At 41.5% G+C, this 11,786-nt stretch overlaps 1 protein-coding gene across 1 annotated transcript; it reads left to right on the plus strand.

The window, feature by feature from the left end:
- The first annotated feature begins 66 nt into the window (after positions 1–66).
- Positions 67–9,411, plus strand: LOC309362464 (ubiquitin carboxyl-terminal hydrolase 44-like). Its single transcript, XM_081931815.1, has 5 exons — positions 67–1,653; positions 3,889–4,087; positions 5,207–5,315; positions 7,075–7,280; positions 8,524–9,411. The coding sequence occupies exons 1-5, from the start codon at positions 229–231 to the stop codon at positions 8,721–8,723; spliced, it is 2,139 nt and encodes a 712-aa protein (XP_081787941.1). The 5' UTR covers positions 67–228; the 3' UTR covers positions 8,724–9,411.
- Positions 9,412–11,786: the final 2,375 nt, after the last annotated feature.

Below are 11,786 nucleotides of genomic sequence, written 5' to 3' on the forward strand. Positions count from 1 at the left end.
GCTAAGTTCATGTCCTGCTTTCAGGTTTGCTGGAGGCATTTGGCTGGGCACTCTGAGAACAGGGCGCTAGACTAGGTGGGTCTTTGATTTGATTCAGCAGATTCTTCTTACGTCCTAAAAAAAGCTGAAGCTAACTTTTGTTTCCGCTTGCAGGTCAAAATGCAAAGACTGAGAAACCCTTTGGAAGATGAATTTCTGTAGCATTTCATTAACATTATAGTATTGAGAATGGATAAGTGTAAACATGTAGGAAGACTTCGGCTTGCCCAAGACCATTCCATTGTAAATCCTCACAAGTGGCATTGCATGGTATGCAATACTACAGAATCTGTATGGGCCTGCCTCAGCTGCTCACATGTTGCTTGTGGAAGATACATTGAAGAACATGCACTAAAGCACTTTCAGGAAAGCAGTCATCCAGTGGCATTAGAAGTGAATGAGCTGTATGTTTTCTGCTACCTTTGTGATGACTATGTTCTTAATGATAATGCAACTGGTGATTTAAAGCTGTTGCGAAGTACATTAAATGCAATCAAGAGTCAGAATTATGACTGTACTACTCGCAGTGGCAGGATTTTGCGATCGATGGGCACAAGTGATTACCTTTCCCATAATAGTGCTCAAGCCTTGCTTCGTAATCAAGACCGTATGTTCACAGCTCTGTGGCACAGGAGGCATGCATTAATGGGCAAAGTTTTTAGATCTTGGTTTGAACTGACACCAAGTGGGAAAAGGGTTTTAGAAGAAGAGAAGCTAAGGGAAGAAGCAGAAGAAAGAAGGATCAATGCTAAGAAGAAAAGAGAAGAGAGAAAGCGCCAGTTGAAAGAAGAAATGGAAAAAATGCCTCCAAGAAAGAGCTTTCGCTTGCAAAATCAAAATAAGGAACCCTCAAAAATATCACTCTATGCACTAAAAATGCCACAGAATTTGGACTCTGCTGTAGAACTGAAAGTAACAGCTACCTCAGATGATGTAAAATTAAAAAAAATTAATGACTCTCCAGTTAAACGAAGGCCTACTGTGACTCCCGGTGTAACAGGATTACGCAACTTGGGGAATACATGTTATATGAACTCTGTTCTCCAGGTATTGAGTCATTTGCTCATATTTCGGGAATGTTTTTTAAAGCTTGATTTGAACCAAACTCAAGAGTTGTTAGCAGCTGCGGCCAATGGCAAAACAAGATCATCTTCTAAGCATTCTCCATCTGCCGGCTCTATATTTCATGTGAACAAAAGTCAATTTAAGGACAAGGAGTCTTCTGCAAGGCGATCTAGTGTTTCATCAGGCTTAAGTGGTGGAGCGTCAAATAGCAGAAATATGGAACTTATTCAGCCTAAGGAGCCAAGCTCAAAGTACATTTCTCTTTGTCATGAGCTGCATACATTGTTTCAAGTCATGTGGTCTGGCAAGTGGGCTTTGGTATCTCCATTTGCCATGCTCCATTCTGTGTGGAGACTAATCCCAGCCTTTCGTGGTTATGCCCAGCAAGATGCTCAGGAATTTCTCTGTGAACTTTTGGATAAAGTACAGCAAGAATTGGAGACAGCTCGTACAAAATGCCCAGCCCTCATCCCCACTTCTCAAAGGAAACTCATTAAACAGGTTTTGAATGTGGTCAATACAATTTTTCATGGACAGCTTTTAAGCCAGGTATGTTGTGTTGCATTCACAAAGCTCTGCAGTGATTTAAAATATTAATGTAAATTAATGGATCAAAATGAAGACTCGTTTTACTGTTATCACTGGAGTGGGGTGTAGTCTCTTTTAATAAATCTTTTAAATAAATATATTGCCTTCATGGATTGTGTAGATTAAGTGTCAGAAAATAACTTTTTAAAGAACGCACAAGAAAATATAGAATACTGTCAGATACAGAAAGGTACTGATTGTCGGTAGTTACAGCTATTCATTTATTTCAAGCTTGCAAGAAGACATTAAGTTGGAGGCTAAAGGTATGGCTGTTGGAAGAGAGTATCTCCATTACTCTTCCTGAGAGCATACTGATCATTCATGGCATGACCATATCAGAGTGCTACTAAACCAACATCTAAACCAGCTTTCCTTTCTATTTTAATTATTTTCTTTAAGCACTGATAAAATTAAATAGCATAATCTACTTCTCCAGGAGAAAAAAAATAGAGTAATTATTAGCCTCTTATAAATCAGACATCTTTTTACGTGTAGTAAAAACATGCAATTTGCTGCAGGTTGTTGTGATAATTGAGATCTGGAACATGGGGCTTTCAGGTCAAAGCTGACTTAAATTTCCATCACTGAATTGGGATGCTTGTATAATGTATGCCAGTAGAATAAGTGTCTGCAGCTGTTATAACTTTTCTACTTCATACACAGTAAAAATCTAATGATTTAAATTCACATGTATTTGATACTTGGCCGTATATGAAAATGTACTCATCCAAAAGAGTTAAATCTAATCAGCCTTCTGTCAGCTTGATTTTTATCTTTAAGGAAGTGAGAGTAATAGCATTTCAAGCAATTTTCTGCACAATTCACTGATCTCAGAGCATCACCACTGATTTTACTGGGACTGCTCTGGTCTGTTAATTGCAACTATAATAACTTATCAGAATGCCCTCTGTAGTCTTGATGTGCGGATTCCTAAATGGTATTAAAAATACTACCGGGAGCTTGTAAGTACTTATTGTATTTTGTGGTAATTCATGTGCAGAAGCCTGAACACAGGAGAACCTTGCTTGAGTCACTAACATTCCCATCATCCCTGACCACTGGTCCTGTTAGCTAGGGATCTGGAGGGCTGAGTTTGAGGATGCCTGCCCTGTGGAGTTGAACTGCTTGGGTTTGGAAACTTCACCTGGGCCCACAGTTTCACAGTTAGCATGATAATGCAATTGCATTATTGTTCTATCCCTAGATTTCAGCAGTTTGATTAATCATTGAGGGGTATTTTACTTCTTGTTCCGCTCCTCTCATTTTGCTTTACCTTGCATTTGCTAGTTTTCAGCTACTTTAGACTTGTTTCCTAGAAACCTTTGCACCATACCCATGAATGCCCACTTAATTTTCACTTTCAAGATACATTGTTTCATTACCTGTATATAAAAAAATGTATCTTTCCCCCCCCCCACTGGAAATACTAAAATGACTACAATATAAATATTAAGACTCTCTACTAATGAAACACATTAAACTGGTAATATATAAATTATTTATTGATAGAATAACAGCATTAATTACAGTGGAAAATAAGAAAGAGCATCATATATCTGGCTTTGTTTGCAGTGCACTGAGGGCTTTTCAAAATTGGGGCCCTAGTTGAAAAGCATTTTTCAATTAACTATGGAGAAAGAAAAATCACTAGGAACAGCTTTCAAGATGGGTCATGTAAGCTGAAATGAAGGGTCAACTGGAAGGACATCAACTGTCACTGAGCTGCAATTTTACATTTTTTTAAAAAATGTAATCAATTTTAAGATGATGATGAGGCTTTCAAGAGCAACCAAGCAGCTAAGGCCACAGTCCTAATCCCCTGAACCTGAACAGCGACAGGGCTTCATGCAGGCAGCACTGCATCCATAGTCTCAGTGTTTGCGCTGGCCAAGACAGGGGGCGAATGTCACTTCATTGCGTCAGTTCCCCCCTGGATTGGGCCCGTTGCCATTGCTTGACTGCAGCAGATCTCATGCTGGTCCAGTCCATCCTCAAAATGCCCTTCTCCATCAGTGGATCTAACCAGAGGTGGGCAGGGGGGGGGCCCTCCCACTCTGTCCAGAACCCCTCCAGTGTGAAGGACTGGGGTTTTGGATTATTCCACCCCTCCTCTTTACATCTACAATATGTATGCACATTCACTTGCAAAAAAAGGGAGGGCTAGAGAGTCAAATTAAGTGTTTTTTGTCTTGACAGGTAACGTGTCTTGCGTGTGATAATAAGTCTAATACTATAGAACCCTTCTGGGATCTGTCACTGGAATTTCCCGAACGATACCACTGCAACGGAAAGGAGACAACCTGCCAGCATCCATGCTTGTTGACGGAAATGTTGGCCAAGTTTACAGAAACTGAAGCATTGGAAGGAAAGATATATGCCTGTGATCAGTGCAACAGTGAGTAAAGGCAGCATGTACTCGGGCATCTGACTTTCATGTAACAATGTGGCCTAGCTTTGGTTAAGAGCATAGATACTGCCAGTACATTTTTAACATCACAATCAGAAAAATTGCCTCTTATTTGTGCATCTGTTAAATGTGCAAAACAAGGTGTGAACAGTCCCAGCTCACAGTATAAAGTCATATGATACATAAAGGTAGCGTATTTTTTGCTCTATAAGACTCACTTTTTCCCTCCTAAAAAGTAAGGGGAAATGTGTGTGCGTCTTATGGAGCGAATGCAGGCTGCGCAGCTATCCCAGAAGCCAGAACAGCAAGAGGGATTGCTGCTTTCACTGCGCAGTGATCCCTCTTGCTGTTCTGGCTACTGAGATTCAGAATATATTTTTTTCTTGTTTTCCTCCTCCAAAAACTAGGTGCGTCTTGTGGTCTGGTGCGTCTTATAGAGCGAAAAATACGGGTAATCTCAAGGAACGAAACTATCAATCTACATTTGTAACTTTTTAAAAAAGTATTTATATCATGTGCTCATCTCAGGGTTGCATCAGTACATTGTCCATATTTCACTGGAGCTCTTCGCGTTTTATACCAACATATACACCTGTGATGAGGGCTTTCTGGAATTTTTTGAACTGAATTGCATTGAAATGTATTATTTAGAAAATTTCCATTTTATAAAATTTTCTGATGCCCTAATTTGGTTTATTTTATTTTCTTATAGTAAACAAGGCTAGAAATTCTGAAAATGCCATGCTTTCCTAATTATTTGCAATTGGTATTGCAAATAAATAAAAAAATTCCAATTGGTATTGCAAATAATTAAAACATTTAGGTTTTTTTCTGCAGAAAATCTTCAACCCCCACATAACTGATTTAAAGTTGTATATTGAATGTTCTTTATGTTCAAGTAATGTTTCCACAATATATCTCCAAAATGGATTCCTGCTAAACTGTACACACAGAAATTCTTCTAAACCAGTGCTTAGTTGAGAAGCTTTAATCTAGACTGAGGCAACCTATGTTTGGCATGTATTATCCAAAGTGCATTGATTTATTATTTCTACAACTTGCATCTATTGTGAATATGAGTGGAGGATTTTCTTTTTCTTGTCATAGCAAAACGAAGGAAGTTTTCTTCTAAGCCCATTATACTCACAGAAGCACAGAAGCAACTTATGGTATGCCGACTACCTCAAGTTCTGCGGTTACACCTTAAGCGGTTCAGGTACTGTAGTGAACTACCTTTGCTATCATATTAAGGAAAATGGGCTGGAAACCTTCTCTGAATGCTTTTTTTTAATAAAAAAAGATCTGTGTATTTAGTCTGATTATAAAGAATGCTTCTTGAGATTACAATAAAAATGTGTGCTCCACCCAGAACCCAAGGGGTATTATGCCTGTTATCGATACTGGTTTGCATTAAAGGAATTTGATGAAGCTTCTGACAATGATTTGAACTGGTGTGGATATTGAGGTATTCTTGAACATTTCAGGTGCTCAAGGAATGAAGTTGTCAGTATCGAAATGTTAGCAGCCTGTCTGTGAGGCAAAGTTGTTTGACTTAAATTAAGACCTTGCATATGCCTCAGAGACAAAAAGCACCACTGTGAAGCAAATCTGTGAAGAGACCCCAGGAAGCATAGAGTCCCGTATTTTTCGCTCCATTGGACACAGTTTTTCCCCTCCAAAAATTGAGGGGAAATGTGTGTGCGTCAAATGGAGCGAATGCAGGCTTGTGCCATAGCCGCGCGCAACCCCTCAGGCAGGGAGAGGCTGCACGGGGCTATGGTTTCTTTAGCTCCACGCAGCCTCTCCCGGCAGGAGGAGATTGCGTGGGGCTAAAGAGGAAGCCAAAGCAGCCAGCGGGATCCATCCTGCTCGCTGCCTTGGTTTGTTCCATAGCCGCGCGCAACCCCTCCGGCAGGAAGAGGTTGTGCGCAGCCTGTACGCTGCTCTTTGGGGCTGGGAAAGATTTTTTTTATTGATTTCCCCGTCTAAAAACTAGGTGCACTCTATGATCCGGTGCGCCCTATGGTGCGAAAAATACGGTATATAGGAAAGACAGGTGCTTGGTAAATTACAAAGCAGGGAATAATTCCCTCAGATTTTCTTGTTACTTCTAGGGAATGATTGGGGAAGGCACAGCTGGTGAAATTCTCCCTACTATGAAACTCTTAAATGACCCTCTCAGAGTCTGTGATTGGGAATCCCTAAGGAACCAGTATCATTAGAGAAAAACATTTTACAGTGGTACCTCTGGATGCGAACGGGATCTGTTCCAGTGCCCCGTTCACATCCTGAAGTGAACGCAACCTGCATCTGCTGTCTGCGCATGTCGCGATTCGCCGCTTCCGCACATGACGTCATTTTGAGCATCTGCACATGCGCGAGCGGCGAAACCCGGAAGTAATGCGTTCCGTTACTTCCGGGTTGCCACGGAGCGTAACCTGAAAACGTTCAACCTGAAGCATATTTAACGCGAGGTATGCCTGTATTTGTCAATTGGGTTTGAACAAACCAGTCAAATTTGTCACAGGGAGTGGTTGTGAGGGAACCAACTTCTGCACTGGACATAAAGAAAGCAATTTTTCAGATACGAAGGAGTGTCTTGCAAATGAGGACTTGATCTAGTGGGCATAAGTTACATGATTAAAAGAAACCTCCAACAGAAAGTGTTCTACAATGAAACTAATAATCTGTAAGTGTGTTGGACTCTCTCTCACTTGCGGTTCTCAAATAGCGACTGGAAAGACTATTATTGTGGATTCTCCTAACTGTGAATTTCCTGCACTTTGCAGACGCTAGGACTTAGCCTACAAGGTGACCTATAATTATGATTCTGTAACTGCTTCCACACTGTAAGAGATACACATACTCCCGGGCTTTAGCCCACAAATAGAGATTTTTTAACTTCTAGTTATGTTGAAGGTACCCTAAAGAACAAGAAATAGAAAATAACCTTTTTCTACTTTTCATCACCCAAGATGGTCAGGACGTAATCATCGTGAGAAGATTGGTGTGCACGTCAGCTTTGATCAGACGCTCAACATGGAGCCCTATTGCTGCAGAGAATCTCTCAAGTCCCTTGTTCCAGATTGCTTTACCTATGACCTGTCTGCTGTTGTGATGCATCATGGGAAAGGTTTTGGCTCAGGACACTACACTGCCTATTGCTATAACTCAGAAGGAGGTACAAACAAATTTGAATCTGAAATTCAATTTAAGCTTGCCTTGTAGATACAGTAGCTTGCACTGCCACAACAGAAGGGTTATATTCGACATATTGTTAAGGAGAAGGTTCCATCAGGGCAAGGATTTCTCTTTGTGCAACTGTAATGCCCCCCCACCCCACCATATTCCCTCTAAATCTTTTCTGGGGCTTCTCCCAATCCATAAAGTAGTTTTTTGGGTGGTGCATGGGGCAGGGCTAGTGCTAATCATTTTGCTAGCACGAATATTTCATTGAATATTTCATTCCCTAAACTCAATACAGTGGTGCCTCGCAAGACGAAAGTAATTCGTTCCGCAAGTCTCTTCGTCTTGCGAGTTTTTCGTCTTGCGATGCACGGTTTTCCATAGGAATGCATTGAAAATCAATTAATGCGTTCCTATGGAAACCGCCTTCCCCCGACCTCTTCTGGCGGGCGGCATTTTAAAATCGCCCGGGACAGCGGAGGACTTCTCCGCTGTCCGGGGCGATTTAAAAGCCCCTGGGAAGGCAGGAAATCCTCCCTCCGCCGCCCAGCATCGGGACGATGCCCCGAAGCCGGGCGGCGGGGGGAGGCTTTCCCGCCCCGAAGCCGGGCGGCGGGGGGAGGCGTTCCCGCCCCGAAGCCGGGCGGCGGGGGGAGGCTTTCCCGCCCCGAAGCCGGGCGGCGGGGGGAGGCGTTCCCGCCTCGCCGCCCGGCATCGGGGCATCCTTCCGATGCCGGGCGGCGGAGGGAGGATTTCCCGCCCCGCCGCCCGGCATCGGGGCATCCTTCCGAAGCCCGGCGGCGGGAGGAGGTGTCCCCGCCCCGCCGCCAGGCTTCGGAGGAGGTCTGAGGACAGCGGGGAAGACGCGCTGCGCTTCCCCACTGTCCCGGAGATTTCCCTATGGGCTGTCGTCTTGCGAAGCAAGCCCATAGGGAAATTCGTCTTGCGAAGCGCCTCCAAAACGGAAAACCCTTTCGTCTAGCGGGTTTTTCGTCTTGCGAGGCGTTCGTCTTGCGGGGCACCACTGTACTTTTAAGCAGGGGAATCTTATAAAATTGTAATGAATGCTGCACAAAGAGGCCAACCTGTCATTTGGACAGTTCTGCATATATCCTTTTGGTGGGGGGAGTACAGCTATTTCTGTGTACAATGTAGTATTCTTATATTGCAATACATAAAATCCTTTGATCTGTTACAAGAACCAGTGCTGCAATACTTTCATTGCTCTTGTCTTCTAGGATTCTGGGTTCATTGCAATGATTCCAAGCTCAACATGTGCACTATGGAAGAAGTATGCAAGGCCCAGGCCTACATCTTGTTTTATACTCAACGAATTACTCAGGCAAATGGACACTGTAAAGTTTCAGCTCTTGACTCACCATCTGGAAAACAGCCAAATACTGAGGTTAATTGTTCCAGTGCAGATAGTAACAGCTAATCCAAAGCCAATTTAATATGTACAGTACAAGTCTGAGAGTTGTCACTTGTACATGTGTTGAGATGAGTAAGTGCAGTATTGTACAATGTATCTTCATACCCTTTTGTACTAGCTGAAAACTTGTTTTGGGGATTTTTTTTTTAGTATAAAAACTTTTTATTGATGGTAGTTAACTTCCAAAATTATTAGGATATCTGTATAGCTATTTTTTTAAAAGAAAATTGCCATTTGAATTGTTAAATCTTACCTCAAGCTGTTTCTCAGCATTTTTATATTTTTATATTTTGGTGTAGAAAACATAGATAAGGAATTTTGGTGAGCAACTTGTGTAATTTTGGATTTATTTTATAAAAAATGTGCATTTTATACCATGTTTCCTGAAGTACCAGTCATTACAGGCATATGTCTTGCTTCCACAGAATTAAAAAAAACAAGATGGTATAAAATGTAGAACTTTGCTTTCCCCTCTGAACTGAAAAGTCCTGCAGAGAGCAAAATACAACTCTGCTTCCTACCTCCATTTGGTAAACCATATTATCTACTCAGTCACTAGGTCCTGGGGAGAAGCAACAAGATATTTATTCGGTGTGTGCAACTGCTCAGTGCTAGGGGAAGAATAACTAGCAAATTATTACCCCTCTCAACTGTATCAATAAAACACCCCAAATCTGATAGTGCCCTCACAAAATCTTGTGTTGCTCTATTTGTCTTTTATCTGTTTCTTTAGGACCATAGGCTATGTAAGAAGTGAAGCTGTGTAAGTGAAACTTAGGAGTACTGTGGGCTGTGATTTGTTTTGTATAAGCAAAGCAAAAGGTTTTTTTATTGGCAAGAGCTTAATTTTTTAGCTGCTCTGCGTTGGGGGGGGGAATCCTCCTGAATTCTTCAGCACTTCCTAACCAGCATGAGGGACAGACTTACATTGTGATGTCTTTTGGAGGACATCTGCCTCCCAACAAAAAAGTGCTGAGAAAGTGAACTGGTTAGTGTGAAGCTCCTACAATTTTTTTTTAAATGCAGAGATAGCTGAGGGGTATATTTGAGCAACAGACACAAACCCTTACTCTCCCGCCCTCTGGAAATAGGATTTTGGAGTTTTGGGTGACTTGCCCTAGTGTGAATTATGGAGGGAAGTTATTGCTTATACAAAAACCTCTCTCGTCTTCTACCCTTCCAACTCTGAAGGACACAGAGAACTGTATAAAGTTTCCCCGTAGAGAGGGAATTCAAGCACTCCACCACCCCAAGAGAAAGGGCTGGGAGGGGAGAACTGAATACAGCGAAGCTGTCTGTGCAGAGGTTCTCAAATGCCACAGAAAAATGCATGTCTCATGCTCACATAAAAATAAGCATTAAGTCCCTAATTCACTTTCTTCTCAAAGTTATCTGGGGTGACAGGAAAAAGACTTTTGTATACTCTAGTTTAATAGGCACTCTCTCTGCATGAAGAAACCAAAAAATAATGGTTAGAGCCCTTTTTTCAGGACCTCTTAACACAGCAGGTCCCCTGATTATTTGCACACAAGGCAGAAACTTGAGCATAGAGATTTGTCTTAATTACTGTAATCTTACTAGTCCTTGAACTGATAGCCACCCAACATAAGTGAGATACCTAGATAAAGACTACATATTTTATTAAACACAAAACACATTGCCTATGAATATTTGATGTTAAGTAGCAAAATGTCTTCATTTGTCAAAAGTCATCCTCTGAGCACATCAGGTGCCTATTGTGTCATTGTGGGTGCAGGTGTCTGAACCCTGATTATTGGGCATGCTGGCTGGGTTGATGGGAGTTGGACCCCAACAAAGGTTACCCACCCCACAGTTTTAGGACAAGACCCATCTGTAAATGAAACATGTTTGTGCAAAGGAAGCAGGAGGGGCAAAGAGAAACAGGACAAGAGAACATCTGTAGAGAAAGAAAAGCAGAGACCAAGAACAAAACTAAAGGGAAAAACAGGCAAGGCTCCATCAAAAGCAGAGGAAAAGGGGTAAAGATGAGCAAGAAAAAAATGGCAATTCTAAGCTATTTCAGTTTTAATAAGAATCAGTTACATTTTCAATGGCCTACTGAGGCAAGTCTGATCTAACTCTATCTTAGCCTGTACCCTGAGAGATAGTAGTTCAGTTAAGAGGGTTTTAATGTTTTTGCTGCAGTTTCAGTGCCTTTAAGAGCTACATAAACAGAAATCCAGCAAGTGAAGCATTTCCTTCTCTGCAAGTGGCCTGGGGGGAAAAGGACTTCCTTACTCTATTCAGTTTTGAAAATGTATCATTTTAAAACAGCCCATCAGAAAAGTAGCTATTTGCTTTTTATTTAAACTTCCAGTCGATACCTAAGCAAAACACCATTCTTTATAGAACAACCAAAGCACTCAAGTAAAACTCCATGCCAAAAATTATACATACTAAATATTTATACTTCTGTAGTATAATTGATTCCGCAATGCAGGGTCCTCTCTGCTTCTCAAAAGGCATTTTAAAAGTATTGATAAGGAGTTGGCCTGTTCATAATTATACATAGGTCTTCATGGTCTGTGCCTATGCAACACAGAATCTGAAGCCTTTCAGACAGACAATGAAACATGTTGTCAGTCCAGACGCTCAGGACACATCTTTCAATGAGCATGGGCACCAATTTTCTGCTCAGCTCCTTTGACTGCTACAACAGTAGCATCGTTCAGAACTTTATTCTCATTACTGACAACTAGATGGTTTTCTTCCCTTTTGGCTTTTTGTTTTTCCTACAAGCTGCTTTGCTGCTATTTTCTTCAAGAAGCTTGCTGCCTGTAGGGGGTTGGTGGGCTATGTCAAACACCTTGATGGACTGGATCTAATATATGGTTTTAGCCTTACATTTGCCCTTCTATTCTACCTCAATGTACGTTAGCTTTTCCCAACATAAAGCTCAATCCATTAAATGTTCCTTTATACTCATCTAGCTACTATTGCATAGAGGCTACCTAAAAATAAAATGAAAACCCTTAGGTAGCTTTCTGGATAAAACAAATGATTTTCTAAAACCACCTTTCGTTTATGCAATAATTTAATAAAAACTAA

The sequence above is a fragment of the Podarcis melisellensis genome, assembly GCF_964234715.1.
Source record: "Podarcis melisellensis genome assembly, contig: HAP1_SCAFFOLD_347, whole genome shotgun sequence".
NCBI lineage: Eukaryota > Metazoa > Chordata > Lepidosauria > Squamata > Lacertidae > Podarcis > Podarcis melisellensis.